The sequence below is a fragment of the Lynx rufus genome, unplaced genomic scaffold, assembly GCF_022079265.1.
Source record: "Lynx rufus isolate CCGP_SWC_20201006 ecotype Redwood Valley unplaced genomic scaffold, mLynRuf1.p SCAF_17, whole genome shotgun sequence".
Classification (NCBI taxonomy): domain Eukaryota; kingdom Metazoa; phylum Chordata; class Mammalia; order Carnivora; family Felidae; genus Lynx; species Lynx rufus.
Window position 1 is genome coordinate 23,449,647 of NW_025814831.1, and position 25,255 is coordinate 23,474,901.

General features: G+C 37.2%; 1 protein-coding gene across 1 annotated transcript in view; it reads left to right on the forward strand.

Annotated features, from left to right (window-relative positions):
• CEP128 (centrosomal protein 128) overlaps window positions 1-24,601 on the forward strand; it is a 382,564-nt gene extending 357,963 nt beyond the window's left edge. The window contains exons 22-24 of the mRNA XM_047080283.1: window positions 3,981-4,094; window positions 15,634-15,742; window positions 23,469-24,601. Coding sequence (XP_046936239.1) covers window positions 3,981-4,094; window positions 15,634-15,742; window positions 23,469-23,596 — 351 coding nt within the window. The 3' untranslated portion in view covers window positions 23,597-24,601. The remainder of the gene's footprint in view (window positions 1-3,980; window positions 4,095-15,633; window positions 15,743-23,468) is intronic.
• Window positions 24,602-25,255: the final 654 nt, after the last annotated feature.

Below are 25,255 nucleotides of genomic sequence, written 5' to 3' on the forward strand. Positions count from 1 at the left end.
TGTGTTCATCTGTTCTGTGTCTTAAAGTCCTCGTATGAGAAAGAGATATTTGTCTTTCTCTGACTAATTTCACTTAGCATAATACCCTCTAGTTCCATCCACGTAGTTGTAAATGACAAGATTTCATTCTTTTTTGATTGCTGAGTAATACTCCTAGACAGCTGTTTTGATAAGCAATTTCACCTTATGAACTATCGTCTTTTTTTTTTAATTACAGATTTTCAGAGTACTGTTTGTTTTAGAGACATGAAGGTACACAGGTTATTTCCATACTATGATAGTTGAATTCAGATCCACAGTTTTAGATTTTACATCTCATGCTATTTGTTAATAGAACTCTACAAATCATTCCATATCTAGGAGATTAATTACATGTGTAATTAATTACATGTGTAATTAATCTAGGAGATTAATTACAAAAGTTACCTATTGTAACTTTTAAAGTTTTCATAGAGGAGAGATGCAAAACAACTATCCCTGCCAGCAGTCCTGCCAAACAAGGTTCAGGCCAGAGAATATCCCTTTTGGGATGAATACACAATGGACAGTTTTAGCAATTTATAATTTTCTGGCCCCATATGGCTGAAGTTAACAATGGTGAGAGTTCTCTTTGAAAACCATGAACCTCTTATTTCACATTGGCTTTAAAATATAATATGTTATATTTAGGTTTTGTTTGTATCTAACATATTATTTGAGAATCTAGTGAGTAGGAAATATAGCCTGATCATGCCATACTGATTACTGGAGGCACTGATACGATGTGGCTCTCAAGGTCTGCACTATCTTAACATCAATTCACTTAGCATATTTTGGTAGTTCAGCAACTAAACATAATTGAAAGGGATCCAGGGTTGAGCTGACATATCCAGAAATCTAGACTATAACAAATAGAACAAATCCAAGTGTTTCTAGTACATTTTGCTAAAGTTTCAATTCTTTCTCATGATTTAATTATGTATTTGCATTTTTTTAATGCTTGTTTGTTCTTTTTTTTTTTTACATTTATTTATTTTTGAGAGACAGAGTGAGACAGAGTGCGAGCAGATGAAGGGCAGAGAGAGGAGGAGACACAGAATCCAAAACAGTCTCAGAGCAAGCATTCACCACAGAGCCTGATGTGGGGCCCGAGCCCACAAACTGTGAAATCATGACCTGAGCCGAAGTCAGACATCCAACCAACTGAGCCACCCACGTGCCCCATTATTCTTTAGAGAGAGACAGACAGACAGAGACAGAGTGGGAGCAGGGGAGGGGCAGAGAGAGAGAGAGACACACAATCCGAGGCAGGCTCCAGGCTCTGAACTGTCAGCATGGAGGCCAATGGCCCAACACAGGGCTCGAACTCCCCAACTGTGAGATCATGACCTGAGCCGAAGTCAGATGCTTACCTGACTGAGCCACCCAGGCGCCCCCCATGTATTTGCATTCTAAATCCCTGTCAAAGGATTATGAAACTAGTATCCAAGAAGATGTGATTTCCACTCACCCTAATATTACCCAATGTGGAGAGTAGGCAATATGTTACACCCATATATATCCTTTCTGCTTTTTTCTCTGTAGCTAACAGAAGTCATCTAAGGGAAGGAAGGGCAGACAACAGGTGGCGTTTGTCACTGAGAAACCGATGTCATCTTATACCAGCATAAAAATATAATTTAGCCTCTAGTGACAGCTCACCTTTTCTCCAGGGTCTACACTGAACAGGATATTCATAAGTACAATTTAAAAGTTTAGTACTGTTGGGGCACCTGGGTGGCTCAGTCAGTTAAGCCTCTGACTCTTGATTTCAGCTCAGGTCATGATTTCGTGGTACGTGAGTTTGAGCCCCATGTTGGGCTCTGGGCTGACAGTGCAGAGCCTGCTTGGGATTTTGTCTCTCTCTCTCTCTCCAAGTAAATAAATAAACTTAGAAAGAAAAAAGTTCAATACTATTACCAAAAGGTTTTATTATTATTTTTTATCGTATGGGCTAGTGATTATCTCCAACTCTAGCTTATATATACACACACATATGAAGATGCCTATATAGTGAAACTTTGGGGGAGAATATTTTCCAAAGTTCATAATTGTACTTTCCAATATTAGTCATTAAAATTGAAACCTTTAGCTTGAAATGGAAAGGAGTTCACTTAGCAAGTATTCTGCACTACTATGCAGCAGGCAGTAGCTAAGTTCTAACCCTGTATTACTTAAAAAAAAAAAAATCCTCAGACATGCTACTCATGGGCACTATCTTCCCCCAAGTTACAGCTGAAGAAACTGAAGCTTGGAGTATGTAAATTAGTTGGAACTGGGACCTAGTTCCATGTATTAACTACAAAACCCATTTTCTTTGCCCTACTGCCTCTAGCTTGAAACCCACTCTCTATGTACTCTAAAGTCATCTCTACGATTAAAAAGAGCTTATTTAGTCAACCTAATGATTTTTAATTCTAAAAATCAGGATACTGTCAACAAGAGCCCAAAGATGTAAACTCTGATCCAAGCTCATGTACCAGGCAAAATTACTTAATATCTTACTTATATCCTCATCCCTAAAATGAGGGGCTTATACAATATTATCTGCATGGTTCCTACTCACACTGGCCTCACTAGCATATATATGAAGATGTATTTCACATGTATATTTCTTGTTAATACTACAGTCTATTAGGGGTGCCTGGGTGGCTCAGTCAGTCAGTTAAGCGTCTGACTTCGGCTCAGGTCATGATCTCACAGCTTGTGAGTTCGAGCCCCATGTTGGGCTCTGTGCTGTACGGCTCAGATCCTGGAGCCTGCTTCATTTCTGTGTCTCCCTCTCTCTGTGTCCCTACCCTGCTTGTGCTGTCTCTCATAAATGAATAAATGTTAAAAAAAATTTTTTTAAATAATAAATTAAAAAAATGCTACAGTCTATGACTCTAGGCAAATATAAGCTATAGCAAATACATATTTCATCCTATTTAGATAGCCTTGGCTTTTTTCTTTAAACATGTCATAGTGTCTCTCATTTTTTTTAAAACTTATTTTGAAAGAAGTGGCTCAACTCTACAATTCCACATTTAAACTTTACATATTTGGTATGGTAGGAAGGAAACAGCATTGGGCTTGAAGCCCAATCTGTCACAAATTGCCTAGTCTTGGGCAAATCATTCTTAACTTCCCTGGGCTATAGGTTTTTATATATAAAAATGAGAACTTTGGGATTCTAATACCCCTTCCAGCTTGAACACTCAATAAGTTCCTTGGGACTATTTGGGGAATGAGATCCCATAGATAATTTTTCTTACATATGCAAATCAGTTGCCCTCATTTTATTCTAATTTTTCCCCTAATTCATAATGGAAACGTCTAAGTAACTGGGTATCGTGACTGCTGTGTTCCATTCTCTCCCCCCGAAAAATGGAGGAAGGGAAGAAGGGAAGGAGAGAGAGGGGAAGAAGAATGAATGAATGACCCCAAAACTTTTCTTAATTTCTTTATTACCTGAATCTTTTTATTCTTTTGAGGGCAGATGAAATACCCTTCAGTTTCAAAGTCAACGTGATATGCTGGTTAAAAGGTAAAATATTGTTTAAGAATTAGTGATAACGAGGACTCTACTCTCAAAGGTAAATTGTTTTTTAACATAGAATATTTTGATGTCAGATACTACTCTGAGAGATAGTACACAACATTCAAAAGTGTGTCGTTAATGACCATCTTTGGACAACTCACTGCTACTTAAACCTTTTTCCCTTCAACTAAAGGATGTCGATCATTTCAGACTGGCATAGGACTAGTATAAAAAGGACACAAATACCAATGTGGGACCCTGTTTTTATTTTTAAGGTAGCATCCAGAGACTGTTTTCTTCTTCCTCCTTGGCAACCTGTAATTCCCCTATATTTCCCTAACCACCTATAATTATCAATACTTTCTTATGTGCAATTCAAGTACTGATTTTCCTCTCACCTCCTGGTTTTGACATTGCTGTTTTTTATTTTTTTGTTTTTCAGGATTCCTGCAGTTTATCTGAGAGAATTGATGGGAGATATTCTAAATACAGAGTTCACAAAGAATCTCTTCAGCAGCGCCGAGATGATACCAAGTACGGAGTCAAAAACTCCAAAGTAATGTCCTTTGTATCCATTTTCAGTCTTTGAGCGTTACCCATGTTTATGGCTATAACCTGCTAGGCTACCCCTGTAGGGTTCATGTAAGGATACTTGTAAAAGAAAAGATATTACTCTTCAGTTTTGTGGGAGTAGAGAATAAAAATCCAAAGATTTTGCCTGTAAATTTGCACATGGGAACTATCTTTAATTTTATGCCATTGTTGCTTACTATGTTGTCTCTTGGCTTTGATGTTGTTTAGGAAATTTGTGTGGAAGGAAACCCCTGGTCTCTAGGTTGGCCAGAGACTTGACATAGGTAGTTGCCCTCCTCTGTGTGTAAATCCAGCCACTGTCAGTGCTGAAGTCTCCAGAAGGTCCAGTAACACATAGTACTTTGTAAACTACAGTCTTGGCATTTATAGTCCTTTTTTCCCTGAAGATATGAACTCCATTCATCTACTTCAGCATATGGATCACTGGTGTGGAATCAACACAGGAGCCTGGGAACATTTGACCATATTGACAAAAAAGTCTGCCCTTCCCTAGAGTCTCCCCAAAATCCATCTGGGGTGTGGGTGATTTTAAACCCATTTGACCCTGAACAGTTTTTAGCTTAGAGCAGGGTTTCTCAACCTTTGCATTAACATTTGGGCCAGATAGGTCTTTGTTATGGAGCCTGTCCTACATGTTATAGGACATCTAGTGGCATCCCTAGATTCTACTCACCAGATGCCAGTAGCATCTTCCATCACAAGTTATGGCATCAAAATGTGTCTCCAGACACTGCCCAGCATCCCTAGTTTGTCCCCCATTCAGAACACTGACTTAGAGAGAATCCATCTATATTCAAATGTATACTCCCAAGTCAATTTAGAAAAAAAAAAAAAGGCAAAGGTTCTTCTGTCTTTTTTATATTCTCACAGACCTCAGTATGTATGAATATTCATTATACTGTATATATTCACTTATTACAGCCAAACATAATTATTTCTAAGAAGCTTCTTCCCTCCTCTGAATGTAATTGGATAGAATGCTCAGTGGATATAAAGGCAGTGTTCATTTTCATAAGCCCTTCCCTAGCATGCTTAAAATGAGCTCTCCACTTGCACCATCCCAAATAAAAACAACACACTTATGCCACATTATTGATGCTCTCATTGTGAAAAGGGCATCCTGTAACTCTGTGCCCTTTTCCCTTTGTTTTTTGTCATTTGGTATTGATGATAACAGTGACCTTGTTGTCTCTTATAGCATATCCTCATTTCACTAAATCAGCTCCCAGCATTCCCAACAGGTCCCATATACTCAAGCATTTCTCCACCACCTATAGGGTCTGCTCCTAACCTTCAACAGAAGCACAAGAGTTAGGCAGCAGTAGCTAATAGTAATAACTACTCATTGTTGAGCCAACCACATAAGTTGCTCTTTTTGTAGGTGTCACAGGCTTTATATAAGCATTCTCTCATTTAATCCTCCCAGCGACAGGTTGGCACCATTAGTTTTCCTCTTCCACCATTGAAGATTATAGAGCGATTAAATGGTTGCACCAGAGTTAAAACCTAAATCTGCCTGACTTCAGTAATCTATGTCCTTGACACTAAGCTATCATAGTGTATATTTGGACCTCATATACCTTCATGTTTCTAGCACCAAATGTAGAACTATATTTTTAATATGTGAAAGTCAGTTGTCTCCAAAAATACACACACAGTACATGTCTCTTAGTTCAACAGAGGTCTAGATGCAAATGAAACATTTAAAGCATTATTTCCCACTACAGTTAGATTTGGTATCAGGTGAATCAGTACCGTCTCGTGACACCCAGATTGCTTTACATCATTGTAATTTCCATAACAGCATATGGCAAAGCTATGAATGGGTAACATGTTCGGCAAGTAATCTTGTTGGAGTTCTCTTTAAAAATTATATTTGCAGCGGAAGAGGAAACCGGGCCTGGTTTGTAAGTGAGGCCACCACTTAGCAAAATGAGAAAAAGTTGAAAATGTCGCAAATATGTAGTTCAAGTATAAGAAAAGGGCACAAAGCACATTTTATGATGACATTGTTCCACATTCATATTACTTAAACATTTTAAAACATTGATCCTTTTCAGTAATGAATATGTACACTATCACCATTTATAACAGATGTCTGGCCTGAAATAATGCAGTCATCTAACTCAACACTCATGAGAGTATATTTTTGTAGTCATTGGAGCAGAAAACGTGGGAGCACATTTTGGCCAGTTGTGGATACCAACAATGATTTGCTCATGTGCTTTTTGTGAAAATAATTCATTGAAAAAGTTTCAAAAGAAGCATGAGCTCAGATGGGCAGTGAGACAGTGGTTAATCGTTTCTTGGCTTCAGGGATAATCAAAAAAGCTACCTCTGGTTAATTATTGACATCCGAAAGAATACGCCTCAAGTAAGAGGCATTGGTACTCTATCAAGAGAGAAGGTGTCCTAGTTTTATTTGACATTATTTCTGCAGCTATTAACTTCCCACACCTTTTTTGCTAGGAGAGTTCAAAGAAAAGGCAGCAACTTGAATTTGTTGGTTCTACTGACAACTGCGGTTCTGGGAAATCACTTGCTGTAGGATTCAGTTTAATTCTACAAACATACCGTGCAGCTACCACACTGCAAAGCCCTGTACTACGTACCTGTTAGATGTGAGGATGCGGGATGTAAAAAGATGCAGAAGGCATGGTCTTTACAGAGGGAGTAGTTACCTCTCTGTCTTAATCCTAATAGATGATTCTTGCGTAATTGTGTTAGAGCAGGAATCAGCAGACTACCTCCAGTGGGGCAAATCTTGCCTGCCAGCTGCTTTTGCAAATAAAATTTTATTGAAATACAGCCTCACTCATTTATTCACATATTGTCTGTGGCTGCTTTCACACTCAGCAGCAGATTTGAGTAGGTGCAACAGAGACTAAATGGCTCAAAAGGCCTATATTTGCTATCTGACCCTCTAAAGAAAAAGTTTGCCAAGCCCTGGTCTAAAGAAAGGGGAAATGGCCAATCTAGTCTTTCTTCCTTTACACATATGTGTAATATTTCCTCTTCTTTATTTACCAGTCAAATAAGTACTTCCCAGGCTCTTTGGAAATTCATAATACTTATCCATGCATTCAACAAATATGTACTGAGCGTAAGTTATGTGCCACAAACTTACTAGGTGCATCGGCTCACATCAGTGAACAAAAGAGACGAAGCTCCCTGCCTTTTTGGAGCTTCCATTTCTTAACTGTAGGATATACGTGTTTGTTGTTGTTTAATTAGAACATCCAACAAACATTTGGGTCTCTACTATATACAAGCACTCTGCTAGGGGCTAGAGGCAATGACATGATAAAGAAAAGTCATTACCAACCTTCAGGAATTCAAAGCCTTCACACAAACTGTAGTGCAAAAGACAAAAGGATAACTACTGTAACGGAAGCCTCAATACATTGCAGCTGGTGTTCAGAGAAAAGAAAGATGCTTCAAAGGCTTTTGAAAAGAGGTTTGTAATGACAAGGCACAGGGAAGAGTATTGTGCACATTTGTTTGGAACAGGATCACTATTAGCATTACAGTTGTAGAACCCTGACTGCATTACTACTGACCGAAAGTTATCTGTTGGGATAACAGAACCATATTGGCAACTGACTTCTCTCATTTTATTGCTGTTGTAAGAAGGCGGTGAGACATCCAGCACAACCCCCCTGCTGGTGGAGAGTAGGGTTAGCAGGAAGCATAGGAGGCAGGTTCCCTTTCAGCCAGGGCTACCGTGATCTCCTGCTGTTTACTTCCATGGCAACCAGATGGGTGAGATAGGTGATGGGGATTAAGGAGTGGCCTTGACATGATGAGCACCGGGTGATGTATGGATGTGTTGATTCCCCGTATTGTACACCTGAAACTAATCCTACATTGTGTGTTAACTAGAATTTAAATAAAAAGAAAAAAAATCCAATTTCTACAAACCTTTCGAGATCCAGCAGGACCAACATCCACAGTTTCTGAGAGCATAACATAGTTTTGTATGAAGCTGACCAGGTTTACTGGACAAAGCCTGATCTAAAAGTTTATGTTTGGAATTCAAAGCTGAGTCTGACACAACATTTTCTCTCCATGTGTAGACACCAGAAGCATTTCATGGCCTCTCTTTCATCTGATTGGGTTTCTGTAGGACATACAGGCTTCCTTGCTGCCCCAGCTGTTTCAAATAGAACAGAATGTTCAAAAGTCAACATAGCATTCCTAATCTGAATTCACAGAGGAGCGTGGTTTTGTCCAAGAAATCCCCATTTGCTGCCCGCCCTTTTTGCTCTTCACTTATGCTAAATACGTAGTTTTAATTAGCAGTGGGTTTTATAGTAAAATCACAGAAGGCATGTTTTGTTCCCTTCCTTCCTCCTCCTGAAAGAAAAATCATGATTTTCAGTTTCTAGTTGAAGACTTTAGTACATAACGTCTTTTAAAAGAAGCAGATGTTTTACAGGATAAGATGAGGTAGGTGAGGAAGTGTTGACAATGGCTTTCAGCACAGTTTATGAAGGCAGAGTTTGCCAAAGCCCTTTGTTGTATTTGTTCAATGTAAGCATGCGTATGATATAAGTATAGGCTTTTCTCCTGGAAGCTGTTTCTCCCTCCTTGAATCTCTTATGATTTGTTTATACTTTGCTCATAGCAATTAATGGCTGTTAGCTCTTTGTCTCTCAGGTCAGCTATTTCTGTACATATCTTAAATCTTCTACAACAGTAGCTGCTAAAACGTGCTATGCACAATCCTGGTACAATTCAAGATTATAGGTGATTTTTATTTAATAACCATTAAAATACATCACTAGTGTATTATTATTCAAGTAATTTTACAGATGTTGCTTAGAAACAATAGTATTAGCTGTGGGAGAATTTGAGGAGCTTTAACCCTGTAATAATCCAGGTATCTCATTTATAATCACTTCTCTCCATGGTTTGGTAAGAAATAATATATAAACTCTATGCAAATATAGCTCCAGGCCTCCCCCATGCTCAACCAATCTCCCATCCTTTAAGCCTCTCCTATATAGAGACTTAGGGTGCAAGACTAATCTTTAACATGAAAGAAAATAGTAAGTGTAACTGTAGGAGATTACTGAAATTTTGGAAATGCTTTTGAGGACACTATTTGCTTCATCTTTTACTCCAATATACAATGTGTATACTATTATACATGTTAAGTTGGTGGTTAATTTTCTTCCCTAGCTTCAGCCTTTCTGGAATTCTAACAAAAATTTAAATGCTGTTTTCCCGATAATGCTTAGATGACTCATCTGAAACTTTGTAGGCAATCAAATCATGCTGAAATTTGAAGAGATTTCTATTCTTTTGAAGTGATCAATAGTAACTTGCCAGCCATAATATTTAACTAGTTGATTTCATCTAGCTCTTAAAAGCTAAACAAAAGGTTGCCAAATGAGTTGGGGTTTTTCTTTGTTATAAATTTGAAAATAGCAATGGGTCAAAGGTGCTTCTTTAGGAATCAACAAGATACTTAGATGAGCACATTAATTTTTTTAACCTACTTGAGCCCCACTCTACCAAACCTAGTTCTCTGTAATAAGCACCATACTTTTACTCTGCCCAATAATTTACTCAACAAGAGCATTAGGAAAGATTGTGGAGAAACTCACCTATAAAGATAACACTTTTAATCATCTTTAATTCAGAATTCTAGATACTAAAAACATAAGGAATACTAATTAAATGTCTTAATAGTTTTAATTAAAAATGTCACAACATACTTATCCAAACAATCAGTTTCCTTTACACTTTAAGAGAATAATCACTGATTCCAGTGAGGCACCATTATTAAAACAGCTTTGATGCCTCCCTTTGGTTCATAAGTTGGTGGCACATATTCTTGAGTATCCTTATTTATAGCAAATTTTTAGTTTCTGAAAATGGACTGAAATCATGTGGATTCAAATATGAAGTACATAAAAAAATACAATCTTTTTCATTAGTGACTCACTAGGAATATTAAATTGTATACAATAAAATATCAATTGAATAAAGATAAACAAATGGCCTGATCTGGCACAGTATTTACATGAGTCTCTTCATCCGTGGATGACTGTGGCTTTAGGTTTATAGTACTGTTATATAAATTTGAATTTCCTGTGGCAAAGATAGTTTGCATATAGTACTGGTTGTTCAGTGGTTCTGTTCAGATGGATTACAATCATAAAATGTTAGTGCCCAGAGGATTTAGACATGATCTGCTCCATTTGCTCTCATTTTTTAACATGAAGAAACTGAGAGTATGAGAATGGCAATCTCTTCTTTCCCAGCTTCAACCATGGCAAACTTTAATGTCTGTACTTTGGCCAAGGAATGAGCCTACCTGACCATTTTTGAATTCCTTAATGCAAACAGTACTGTGCTAAATTTTGGAACATTGGGATGGGTAGATGGAAGGATAGAGACAATGAAAGCCTTACTCTCATTGAGGTTAAAATTAAAAGCTAGAGTTGTAGCCATGCAGGTTGAGATATGGAAGGCAGGCTTTAAGTAAACTATCTGCCCAGCCAAACTTCCATATAGGAATAAAATTTACTGAAGAGGTTAAGCTTTTTGGACCACTTACAGAGAATTGGGAATTAGCAGTGGCAAAGAGATGCAGGTACGGTGCATTGTTAGGCAAGAGACAAATTCAGGAAAATATTGCTGCCACAGATTCAGAAACACGTAAGTGTTTTTTTTTTTTTCCCCTTCTCTCCAGGGGAAGGGTTGGATAAATTAAAATTAAAAAAAAATTAAATGTATCATCTGTCTTCTAAACTTTGAACTTATAATATTCCTGGGAGAAAAATACTTGGTGGGCGTCATTAAATATTAATCATTAGAGATCAGTTTAGCAAAGAGATTTAGTCAGGTTGGAACCGCTTTTAAGAAACCAATTACAATGTGGGTTATGAAAGAGAAGTGGAAGAAACCCAGGGAAAATATTAGAAAATGCAAGTCCCTTCACCCAGTGGAATTTTTGCAGGGAATTCTGGCTAACTAGCTTGTTGAGACTTAAGACAGCAATAAAAATAGGTCCTTGTACTAAGGATATAAGAATTGGTAAAAAGCAAGAGCTAGAATTCCTAAAATTGCAAAGAATCTTCCTTTTTAACCAGTATTTCCATTTAAATATTTAAGTATTTGATTGAAAGGTAAGAATTAAAAAAGAAATCTTAGGTTACCTTGTAAAATTTAGTTGTATAGAAATTCCACAAATTAAATATCAGTATAAAATTGGAGAATATGGAAGGTTTTTTTTTTTTTTCATATTCTAGCTTGTTGATTGCTCAAAGGGATTATGAAATATTTTTCTTTGGGGGTGTTCTTTTAGGGTTCATTTCATTAGTTATATTTCAAGCTAATGAGGGATTCTGACAGTCTTTTGAAGACCTATAAAATGTTGCAACTTAAAGATGTATTAGAGTTAAGCTTCCTCATTTTCTGTATATGAAAAGGAATGTGAGTGGTTGAAAAAGTCAACAATTTTAAATGGAAAGGGGTATTTAGTCATAAATTGTACATACCTATTAACAGGGTGTCAAAATATATGAAGTAAAAATTGATAGAATTACAAGGAAAAAATAGATCCACAATTATAGTAGTTGAAGACTTCAACATCCCTCTCAGTAATTGATAAACCAGTAGGCAGAAAATCAGTAAATATATTGAAAACTTGAGCAACACTATCAGGCAACTAGATTTAACTAACATTTATAGGATACTCCACCTAACAACAGCTAATTACATGTAATTTTCAAGTGCACATCTAGCATTCTCCAAAATCGACTATTCTGAGCAATAAAACAATTCTCAATAAATTTAAAATGATTGGAATTATGTGAAGTATGGTCATCTAACCACAATGGTATGAAGCTAGAAATCAATAACAGGAAGATATCTGGAAAATTCCTAGAGGGAAAATAAACAACATATTTCTAAATAACCATTGGGGGATCAAAAGGAAAATGAGGAAATATTTTAACTCTATAAAAATAAAAGTACAATTTATCAAGATTTGTGGGACTCAGTTAAAATAGTGCTTGGAGAGAAGGTTATGACATTAAATGTGTATGTTACAAAGAAGAAAAGTCTCAAATCAATAGTCCATGTTTCCACTTTATGAAACTAGAAAACAAATAACAAACCTAAATTAAAAGGAAGGGAATAATAAGGAGCAGAAATCAATGAAATAGCAGAAAAATGAGGGAGGGGCATGAAAATTAAACAGGATTTTTTGAAAAGATCAAAAAATTTTTAAAACCTCTACCCAGCTCAATTAGGAAAAAGAAAAGGCACAAATGCCAATATTAAGACAGAACAAGGGAGGAGTGCCTGGGTGGCGCAGTCGGTTAAGCATCCACCTTCAGCCAGGTCACGATCTTGCGGCCCGTGAGTTCGAGCCCCGCGTCGGGCTCTGCGCTGATGGCTCAGAGCCTGGAGCCTGTTTCAGATTCTGTGTCTCCCTCTGTCTCTGAGCCTCCCCCATTCATGCTCTGTCTCCCTCTGTCTCAAAAATAAATAAAGGTTAAAAAAAAATTTTTTTTAATAAATAAATAAATGGATATTAAAAAACACCCTTAAAATGTGTCACCTCATAATTCTACTTCTAGAAATCTATGTTAATAAATTTAAAATGTGGACCAAGCTTTATTCACCAAGATGTTTATCAAATTATAATAGGAAAAAAAAAAAACAACGGAAATCAGACTTAACATTTCCAACAATGGGACATTACTCAAATAGACTATGTTATAACCATAATGATGATAATGACAATGGTAGAGGAAATTCCTGTATCTAATGTTACATGAAAAACTAGGAAACAAAATTGTCAACAAATATAGAATCCCAATATAAAAAGGTATTTATAAAGAAGAACCAGAAAACATACCTTTACATTAGGCTAAAAGGCTATTTTCAAATTTATTGCATTATTTTCTTCTCAATTTCTTCTGTATTTTCCAAATTTGCTAAGAATGAAATATGTCAGTGACATATTGTAATTGTCATATGTCAATAAGCTGGTTTATTTATAATTGAAATGTAAATTATTCTTTTTCTGTAAATAGAAAAAATATAACTCACACTTTGATGCTAGTTGCTTTTGTTTTAGAAATTTAAAACAGTGCCTTTTGGGAAGAATGAAAAGGATTTGAATGTCTTTGGGTGCTTTATCCTTCCTCTGGTAGGCTCATCTTGAGGCTGTCTTTGCACTATGTTTCATTCAGCAATGCGCCCAAACCTGCAACTCCGCTCCTCTTCTCTCACTTTTTCAGCCCAGGTATCAATGGGCAAAAAGTACATTTGCTTCCCTTATTTTTTCTTTTTCTTACTGGCCCATAATGATCAAAGCCTCTGTTAGTGGGAAGCCATTTATTATGCTTTTCTCCTTCATGCTTTTCATATAGAAGCCATAATTAAATGGAGATTTCTAGCACTGGTTGAGAACGTAACTCTCCTTTTCATTTGTGCATCTTCCAGCTCCACCCAGGCCTTAAGTAGTTCATGTCTGAACTGTGATAAGCTAGCTCTGTTGTCCCATGTCAGCTCATATAAGTAGCTATTGAAATACACTGGGGACACAATGTATATCCTTTTCTTTCCAGAGATCCTATAGAGAATGATTTTTAGTTTTTTATGAAATCCCCATAATTAGTAAAAACCATAAGTCACTTGGTTAAAAAACCTCAGGGCCTTGTTCTGAAATAGACCTAAACTTCCTTTTGGTACATGAGGCTAATTATCTTGAATCATCTAAGGATTATGTCCATGCTTTTAGCTCAGAATAAATGGGCCTTTTACGATTCTATATAAAATCGTTTGGGCTTTTCTTTTGGATTTGCATACATACCTATGTGACAAATAAAATGTTAACTTGGTATCTGATACAGAAAATTATAACTAATTCATCAAATAGTCCTGTGGCATGAGGCCCTATTCTGTGGGTCCATGTTTTGAGGGATCTATGTGGACCACCTAGACTCTGGCAGCATTCATGATCCCTTCTTCGCCCTTGATCCCACAGTTATCCTCAATTACAGCGTTTTCACTGGTCTTCCCACTTCAATACTTACGCCATTCCAATCTGTTCTCCACATGGTGACCAGAGTATCTTTGAGAAATATACATCTAAAACCTTTGATTTTAAACCTTTGATTGCCGTGTAATGGTACTTAAGAAGAAGAAATCCCAGATCCAGATCCCACCTCTGGATATCACTGTATTCACTTCCCCCCCTCCCAGTTCATTGTGTGGAAGTCATGGGCCTTCATACAATTCTTCAAACACACTAAACTTTCTCACTTCTGCACCTTCACACAAGTCTGGTACATCAGCCCCAGACCACCATCTCCTGCGCCCCCTTACCTCCCACTTCCTCATCCTCCACTCATAAGTTTCTGCCTGGCCGACTCATACTCAACATTCAAATATTGCTTTAAATATCACCTCCCAAGGGGGCCTCCTCTGGACCTATAATCTAAATTTAATTATTTCCTGTTCTTCTTACAGTACTCATCATAATTCTTCATTATGTTATATTCTGTGTAGTTTATTTGGCACCTTTCTCTTCTGAAAGCCTGAAGGTTTCATAACTGCATACCTCAATATTTTGTTGCTCTTTGACCAGTGCATACTAAGTACCCAATAAATTATTGTTGCATGAATGAATGAGTGGGGGGGGGGAGGAAAAAAGCAAAGTGTCGTGTAAGTGGTTAGAACACATTCAAGAGAAAACAATTGCAATTTCACTATTATAAAAAAATACATTAAAGTATCTATTTTTAATCTAATTAATAAATTACTTGAAGTTAAAATTCATTCCCATTTTCAACTAAGATTTGGGTACAAGGACACATTCATACAGTCCATGAGGAGAGGGCCTTATTCTCTATTCACGTAGTTTATGTATTAAATATTTGTTGAATGAGTAAGGGAATTAGTGTAATCATTATGGAATGCAGTGTAGCTAAGTGTATTTAAAAACATCAAATTGTTTTTATTGACCCAGTATTTCCACCTAAGAATTTGTCATAAGGAATAGTCCTAAACATAGAAAAGGTTATATATTTAAAGATATTCTCACAGTGTTATTTATAGGAGTAAAACATTGGAAACCACCTAAATGCCGAATAAAGTAATAGCTGAGGAAAGCATAGTTTATCCACTAGATAGTAAATGAGTAACACAAGCTAAAGGTTAGGATAATATACAGACTTCAAAAGTGCTTAGAGTAATAATGTAAATAAATGAAGAACACAGTTTTAGAACATGTATAAATCCTATCCACAGGAAAAAAAGACTGGAAAGAAATATGTCATGCTGGTACAGCCATGGGTGATTTCCTTCTGTCTCTTTTTTAATGCTTTCATATTTTCTTTAACATGCACATATTTTTTTTACAATTAAATTGTTGTATAACATAGCTTATATATTGACGTTCAGTTTCATTTTCGGTATATTTAAATGAATCCCAATCCTTACATTTTGTAACCATTGAACTGACTTTGTTTTAGGATGACGGAATCTTTGCTGAGAGTTCCCATGCTCGTAGGTTAGACCACTCCCCGTCTTGGCCTGATCGCGGTCACTTCCTGTCTAGTCCACGATTTTCACACTTGAATTGTAAGTAATGAAGTCCTGTACCAGTTTTTAAATTGGATTTGAGGAAAGGCAACTCATGGAGAGATTAAAGTGTAAGGCAAGCACACGATAGTAATATTCATGTTAGGAATTTGAAGAAATTGTTATTATGAATCATACATGTAACATTTATCTTACCCAATTTACTAAAAAGTGTATGGAATCCCTTCTTTTCAGTCCTTACACTTTTCAGAAAAACTTACAATGATCGCCAAAGGTAATAATTTTACTTAAACACATATTTGTACGTGGAGGTTTCTGGTAACTGTGGAAGAGTGGGTAAAGGAAGTTAGATAATATTATTATAAAATTCAAGTCATCAAAAAGTAGAAAATCTTTTCATAGAACTAATCAGAAATATATAATCTTGTGCAAAGAATAAGGATACTAATTTGGTTACTGGCTGGTTTCATTCTGTGAATATCCTGTAAATGTGTATAAAATGTTATCAATGTCAGCAAGGTGTGAATCTGTTGACCCAGGATACTATCCACACCATTTCCGCCTCTTCTTCCTTACTATACGTATTCTTCAAGTCCCAGCTTGTATGTCATGTCCTTAAAGAAGCCTTTGGAACCTACAGGTTTAAGTATGGTGTCTGTTAAAAGTGCCCATAATGTATTAAAGTTTCCTTTAAAACCCTTCTGATTTATTTTTTTTATCTGAGTGACTTTGTGTTTAGTGATTAATCTCTTCATCAAAGTGTGAATTCCATGATAGGAGGATGTCTGTTTTGTTCACCACTGTTTCCTCAGTGCCCTACATAGTACTTGGAACATAGTAAATGCTCAGTTAATTAGATGAATGAGTATATGACTCTTTTTTTTAAGTCCACTTTTATCTAAACTATTGGATCTCAAATGTTATTTCATGGATTCTTATTTAGATAATCATTTAGCTCCTCAATTTACCACAGGCATAGAGTTTGTATATTAAATCTGACAACTCTGTCATTTAAAAAATGCAGGTGCTATAAAATACAATACCAAAATAAGCCACAAAGAAGTAGGTCAGATCCAAAAGTGATCACTCTCATTTTTGCTGATTTATATTCATGCATTCATTGAATAAATATTTATCAGTTTCTGATAAATGGTTTGGTTTTTATTATATCATTATTATTTTATTCCAGAGGCTGAGCATCTTCTCTGTCCTGCCCTAACCATTTTACCAAGTGATTTTATATAGCTGCATAAAATCCCTGCTGTTCTAATCTGGCAGCTGCCCTCCAATATGGATTGTATCTCGGGGCGCCTGGGTGGCTCAGTCGGTTAAGCATCCAACTTCAGCTCAGGTCATGATCTCACGGTTCATGGTTTTGAGCACAGCATTGGGCTCTGTGCTGACCGCTCAGAGCCTGGAGCCTGCTTCAGATTTTGTGTCTCCCTCTCTCCCTGCCCCTCCCCCACTTACTCCTTCTCTCTCTCTCTCTCTCTCTCTCTCAAAAAAAATAATAAACACTAAAAAATTTTTAATAAAAAAATATGGATTGTATCCCAAGTTGATTATAGTACCTCAGAATCTGATATACACATAAGGCAAATTTTTTATGTTTCATATAAAGAAATGGAAAATTTTCCTCAGGTCTGTTTCATGTACATAAACATGGAGGAGAGGAGAGTAGGGACAAAGCACCAGCAAACATCATAGTATCCCACCCATTAAGACATTCAGGTTTGGAGATAAATCAGCACCATGATATGAGCACAGAGGTCAGTATTCTGTTATTTAATTTCGCCATGATGACTTTCCTAAGACTCCATGGAAAGGCACCTAGAAAGTAGTGGTTGGGAGACATTGTGGGAAAACATCAAGATTTTTAGATTTTATTAAATATTATGACAGGCAGTGAAAGAAACTACATCCAGCTTTTTACTCAGTAGCATTTCAAGACCAGTGGTGGTCATTTCTCTGTGAGATATTCCTCACAGGAAGCCATAGGTTTTATATAAATATACTGGCTCAAAAGGAAGTAAAGTTAAATAAGAATGGGAAAAAATATCATTGAATACATAACTTGGATATGAAAATACATATTATAGTCTCTATTGTAAAATCTGACTGAAAAATTTAGCTTAAAAAGTAAACCTCTTCATTAAGTTATTGTTAACTTATTTAGTTAATTTATTAATTTATTTTTTTTAAACGTTTATTTATTTTTGAGACAGAGAAAGACAGAGCATGAACAGGGGAGGGGCAGAGAGAGAGGGAGACACAGAATCTGAAACAGGCTCCAGGCTCTGAGCGGTCAGCACAGAGCCCGACGCGGGGCTCGAACTCACAGACCATGAGATCATGACCTGAGCCGAAGTCGGATGCTTAACCAACCAAGCCACCCAGGCGCCCCAATTTATTAATTTATACTTTTATGCTTTACTATTCCTCTTTTTGACAAGCCTGTTTTATGATTTTCCTCTCTTCCTATCTGCATGCTTTCAAGAATACTTTTAAAAATTTAATCATAGGTGCCTTATTGTTAATAACTTTCAGTGGTTGAATTGAACTTATTTCTAGAAATCATAGTTCTTCTTATTTATTTTTCTGATGAACTTTGAAATTTCTGTGTTTTTCACAATGTGGTATTTTAATTTTTTTTTCCAACGTTTATTTATTTTTGGGACAGAGAGAGACAGAGCATGAATGGGGGAGGGGCAGAGAGAGAGGGAGTCACAGAATCGGAAACAGGCTCCAGGCTCTGAGCCATCAGCCCAGAGCCTGACGCGGGGCTCGAACTCACGGACCGCGAGATCGTGACCTGGCTGAAGTCGGACGCTTAACCGACTGCGCCACCCAGGCGCCCCCACAATGTGGTATTTTAGATCACCCTGAATGCTTCTCCATTTTTATAGCACAGTTTCAGCTTAGTTATAGAAATTGTCCTATCATTTTTCTTTAACCTCCTTTTAAACCTCCAAAATTGAAGAGGAGAGATCTCAAGACCAACAAAGAGAAAAATGAGCCTATAATAAATTGATCACACAGAGAACAGAATGTGTCTTTTAAAATAGCATTAATGTCCTCAGAGATAGAAAATATTACATCCATTAAAAAGAAGAACAAGATGCTATGAAAAAGGAACACAATATAAGAGGTCTCAGAAATTTAAAATATGGGGACACCTGGGTGACTCAGTTGAGAATCTAACTCTTGATTTCAGCTAGGTCATAATGCCAGAGTTGTGGGATCGAGCCCCACGTTGGGCTTTGCACTGAGCATGGAGCCTGCTTGAGATTCTCTCTGTCTCCCTCTGCCCCTCTCCCCCCACTCAAAAAGAAATTTAAAATATGAAAAACCAGAAAGGTGGAAAACAAAGTTGAAACCACAAAGAAAATAGAAGAAAAAGAATGGGACCGTAGGAAAGAAAAGATATTTAGAAAATCCATTCCAGAAGAATAGTACCTGGTTAGTGAGGGTCTTGAGAGGAGAAAACAACAGCCTGGAGTAGGAAGGTTAGAAGGGCCCACCCAACTGTCATCCTGAGATTTTTCTTCACCCTCTTCTTGTGCTGATGCCCAAGTTTCTCAGAACACATGCCTTCCTCTGTTTGTCTCAGTTCTTTCTTTTGTGGTTAGCACATCAAAGAAAGAAAAGGGAGGTAACTGCTTTCATTCTTTGTACTTCGGAAAATAGATTTCTTCTATTCACCCTTGACGAGACTTTGGCTAGCTATAAAATTCTGGGTTGAAAATGACTTTCCTTCTGAAGTCATTGTAGTATTCTCTTCCAAAATCTAAATTGCTGTTGAAAAACATTGTCTTTTTCTTTTGACCCCACTCCTCAGAAGCGATCTTCTCCACCATCACTACCACCCAACCCCCAGCCCTGGGACCTTTTAGGATCTCTTGTTTAACCCCAGTGAGTTTTGTGATGATTTGCCTCCCTGCAGGTCTTACTTTATTTGCCTTTCTAGCTATTTGATGGGTGGGCCCTTTTAATCTGGACACTCATGTTCAGTTGTCTCAGATTGATAGAAAAAAGGAAAGATTCCATCAGGAAAATCTTTAGGAAATAAACAAACTGTTAGGTTATTTGATTCAGTTGAGCACTTAGAAGAAAAACTACTGAAAGACATATGGCAGATCTCATTGAGCAATTAGAAATAATTAATGATAGTCTCAGAGAAAGAGCAAATAAAAAAAAATAAAAACATAGGTCAAATAATAACTCCAGGGGGGAAAAATGGGCAAGAAAAGAAACATTGTCATAGTATACTTATTAGGTTTGTGTGAGCCATGTTTACGTAGTCATGATATTATAAATACTACTGACACAACTAGAAGTTCAAATGTAACTATATAAGGAGGATGGGGTGAAGGGAAGTGGATGGGTGTGAATAAGTCTAAAAATGATAAATCAGAAAATAGCAATATAAGCTGCTTTTTCTTACAAAAATTGAAGTAAATACAGAAAATAAAGCTAAAAGAGTTGATTGTGGTTGACTCTGGGGTGCAGGATTGTGGGATTGGGAGGGAGGAGGTAAGAGGCCGCTGTCTTCCTGTGTGGCCCTTTGGTGCTGTTTGATAGGTGTATGTACACTTTGGCTAAAAAGGCATCTTGTAAAAATAAAATGCTACTGAGAACACCCAGCTTTTATGTCTGACTAGCAAGTATTCGATTTTCTTGTTAACTTCTAAATGGAACATGAAAGCTGGGGGTTGGAGTTTAGAGCAGTTTAGACCTGTATAGAGATGTAAGGAGTAAATAACTGTAGGTGCTGAGGCAGACATGAGTTTATGAGCCCACAGAACAGGCTCCTTCTTACTCAAGTTGGGATTTGTACTGGATGAGGCCCTTTTGTCTATGCCATAGATGCTAAGGCATTCGTTCTGCTGACTTAGGTGCCCTGTCAAACTGTGACCAAACTAAAGCATAGAATCACTGACCATGGAAAAAACAAAGGAAATGGGAAAATACTGCATAATTTGTGGTCTCTGAAACGATCCAGCATTAATGAAAGTTTGTTTTAAGTAGTAATTTATGTCAGCTTTGTGTAGTTCAGGTCAATTCAAGAAAAGGTAGATTCCTTCTGCCAGGAAGAAGGGAAGAAATGTATAAATTGTAAGTTTATATTACCATTGGAAATAGGAACACAGAAATCCATTATTTAGAGCCATGATTACTACCAAATTTATCCTGGCTGGCTACAAGTGATGGCCGTGGTTCAGGACACTCTTTTAGAAGGCTTGGATTCCATTACCTTCAGCCTCTAGGACAGTGGGGGCTTAGAAAGAGAGACTTAATAATGCCAGCTTTTGAAACTGTCATTTTTACTTTTTATAAGTAGTGACTGACCACTAGTCTCCATGTATAGCTCCTTTTAGGCTAAAGGAACACAGCTCTCAAGACAGGGCCCTTACTCTTGGGGCCAGGACTAGACTGGATTTGAGGGAGGACTATTGTAATCTGATGATTTCTCGAAATCTCGAGACCTTTGAGATTAAAATGCCTAATGTGTGTGGAGTTGGTACTAAATTTTAAAAATAAATGCAGATTTCAAATTTTCTGGAATTCTAAAATTGTTATAAATAATGTTTATTAAAATAAACCCCAAAAGAAAGGACTATGATTTTTCATGGGGGAGGGGGGGAATGTTACAGGATTTTGTTGTGAATCTTACATATTAATTTAACTTGATATTCTTATAAAAGCAAATCAATGAAAGTTGCTAAAAGGAACTATCTCTCGCTTTCTTACTTCAGTTTACATTGCTATGAAAAGAAAAGTTATTATTCTCAGTTTGCGTTTTGAGATGCCTTTAGTGGGAGTTTAAGTCCCTCCAATGAAAAACAATTTATCTACAGCAAGAAAAGCACACTCTTTTCACTTCTGTGTTGTACTTCAGGATCCACTGGCTAACTGTGAACTGCCTCATATGTAGTCTGTCCTCAGCCTTGCAGAATAAAATACCAAAGATCTGTGGTATTAACAATGTGGGGTTACTGGGTGCCTGGGTGGCTCAGTCTGTTAAGCTACCAACTTTAGCTCAGGTTGATCTCACAGTTTGTGAGATGGAGTCCCACATCACATCGAGCTCTGTGCTGAGAGTGTGGAGCCTGCCTAGCATTCTCCCTCTCCCACTGTCTCTACCCCTCCCCTGCTTGAATGCTCTCTCTCTCTCTCTCTCTCTCTCTCTCTCTCAAAATAAATAAGTAAACATTTTTTTTAAATGTGGGGGTACTGATAAAGGTAAAAAAAAGTTTCTTGTCCATTAAAAGATTTATTTCATGGAAGCACAACTTTTTTGTCTCTCCATTTTATAGGTTCATTTTATGTGATGGTGATTTTTGTAGGTGAGACAATCTTTTCACTAACTAGTCAGGTGTCAGATATTTTTAAATAACTGAGTTCTGATTATAATGATGTACGGGGTACTCTGTAGATGCTGTCTGGAAAGCAGCCAGAAAATTGCCAGTTGACTGTCTCTTAAAGATCCCATAAGTATATTCACTTCTTCAAATAATATTTACTAAGAGGTTATGTAAGAGGCTCTCTGTTTGGCTTGGGGGGTATACAGTAGTGAGCAAGACAGAAGTGGTCACCTCTCTCATAGAAGAAACAGGTGGTGGCAAGTAAACAATTTAAAATGGTGATTGGTGCTGTGAAGGTAAAATGAGAGGAAAGCGCCTGGAAAACAGGACTGCTTTAGATCCGTGATTAGGAGAGTCCTTTTCGAGGAGGTTACAGCTGAGCTGGAGCCTGAGTGGCAAGAACCAGCTGAGCTGAAATTGGGTGGGAAGAGTTTTCCTGAGAGAGGGAGCAATAAATATGAAGGCCACAGAGAAGAAAAGAGGTATGGTCTTCTAGAGAGTTGGAGCATTGAGTGAGGGGGTCTGGGGGAGAGAGGAAGGAAAGGTAAAGTTCCACGGGAGCCTTTTTGCCACAGTCCCATGTTTGGATTTCATTCTAAGTTTCCTGGGAGGCTGTTGGAGGATGAAGGTGATGGGTTATGTGGGAGAGTGACATAATCTGATTTACCTTTTGGAAAGATAATTCTGGTTGTGGTGGTGTGGGGAAGGGGATACAGTGAAAATGGGAAAAGAGAAAATGGTGGCTTGGGCTGAGGCGATAGTAATGGAGATGGTGTGAAGCCTGAGAACTAGGGTGAATTTGGGAGGGAGAATCTTCAGTATTTACTCTTAAGTTGGATGGGGAGAGCAGACAGGACAAAGGAAGGAGGGAACTAAGGTTTGAGAAACCAGGGTTGGAGGGGAGGAGTATATCACTTCCTAAGAAGGAGAAAAGAAGGAATGGGCAGGTATCAGAGATTAGAAATCAGGCAGGCAGATTTCCTGTAGGTAGTTGGACATGCCTATCTGGAGCTCAGAAGGGAGGTAAGTAGGTAGTAGAAAAACAGTAAACCTAGATTCCAGATCTAGTCTCAGTTTGTGTAACAAAGAAGATTCTGTAAAAAGAAGGCCCTTAACATTTCTCCCTCCAAAATTCTGTGTGTGCTTTGTATTGTTATATATTGACCAAACATACATCTTCCACTCTCAGATACTCTTCAGATCCCTCCCAAATTAAATCATATGAATAAATGTTTTCCAAAATACAGTGAACTTATTATGTTTATTCCTACACTGAAGGTCTGTTAGTCCTTGTAAAGTTTACAAAAAACTAGATCAGATACAGTGATTACTTACAATTTTGTCAGCCCAAGGATTTTATTCATTTAGGTTTATTTTTGTCTTTTCTCTTGCCTTTCCAGCATTTACCAAAAGAACAGTTACTCCAGATTCACCTTCAATCAAGGAAGATGCCAGCAGTTTACCAATGGATGGGACAAGTCCACAGTCTAAAAAGGAGGAATACGAAAGCAAAAAAAGCAAAATGTAATTGTTGCTCTACATGAGTGTTTCACAAATAATAGCATATCTGTCCTTGTTGCCGTCTGGCCTGGATTGTCAAGCAGACGTATCTACAGCTTCTGCTCTTTAGCATTGCCAAACACTGACTAAAATAACACTATACTTGGTCTTTGGAAATTATAGAAGTTAAACTAATCCAAGTAATATCAGCTCATGAATGGCATACAACTAACTTATTGGCAACTTATACCAGCCGAGAAAGAGAGATATTTTTCACTTTGCATTTTCCTTTTTCAGGCATGGTCAGCCAGTTTTTGAACCAAAATTTGGATATATAATTGGGATGTTTTAATAATTACTGGCCAAACAGGAGGGAAATGAGTTCCCCTCGAGGCAGAAGTTGTCAGCACTTTCGACTCAGGGAGTGTTTATATACAATCGATTTTTAAAAATGCTTGCTCCCTAATAAATTATCATGTGTTATAACATGTCATGGAGATATGCATATATAATACCAGACGGTCTGCTTTATAAACGCTCAGGATTGTTACATTCATCATCCCAGCAGTCTGTTAGTACATGCAGTATCTTAAAATTTTATTCCCAATCATCCATTTTTAATAGCAATAAAGAATTTACAAGTGATACCTGAATTGTAGAACACTGTAAAGAATTCATAGCACAACTTATTTATTTATCTTTTTGTGGCCAAATATCTCACTGCAATCACTTTGTCATATTCTGGACCATCATTGGTTTTACTCTCACCAGACTCAAAGTTCCCAGACTCCTGTGTCATGATATTTACTCCGCAAGAGTTCTCTCATAATTCGGTACTATCTACTTCAGCATCTCAGCCTTCTTTGACATCAAAGTGTTTTTAAGAACTTATGCTCTTTACATGCTAATCTACCAGTGGAGAAAGATTTCTAATGATGCTAATGAAAGGTAAAACAACCAGGAGCTAAATCCCACTGGGTCATGATGGAAAATTCTTCATGGAGACAAGGGCAATAAAGCAATGCCTTCGTAATTACATTTGTGCTCTTTAAAGCATACTTGCTTATTCTCATATTTGTGAAGATGCTTCTATTTCCACCACCATGTCGTACTAACTTACTATATTTGAATGTCCAGAGCAAATGACACTCTTTGTTTATGAACTTGATTGGAAAGGCTACTACAGAGAACAGAGATCTTTGTCTCAAAAGATTACATAATACAATCTCCATAAGCTCTGAGAGTACAACCATGAGTTTTACCATTTATTCATGACAAAAATCTTTTATTGAGTTCCTACTATGGGGCAGTCATTGCGCTAAGAGGGAAAAAAGAGACACAAACAGCTATGCATGACCCAAAGTTTATTTGGCATTAGGAATTGCATGAAAAAGGAGTGATGTGTTCAGGCTAGCTTGAGAAACTCTGCATTAGACAACATTAAACAGGTTTGGTTTTGTTTTGTCTAACCTCAGGACTTCAAGCTGTTAATGTGCTAATGAGCACTGTGGGGTTTAGTGGGAGTAGCCCTTTTTGAAGGAGCAGCTCACAATCCTGGTGTTTCTCAGAACCTATATTACACTATAGTAATACTGGGGGTATTGAGAAATTATGTCAATATTTTCATTGATGTGTTGACCAATACTGTAATATTTTATCTCCTTGGGTCTAAGTGACTAACTGGGAA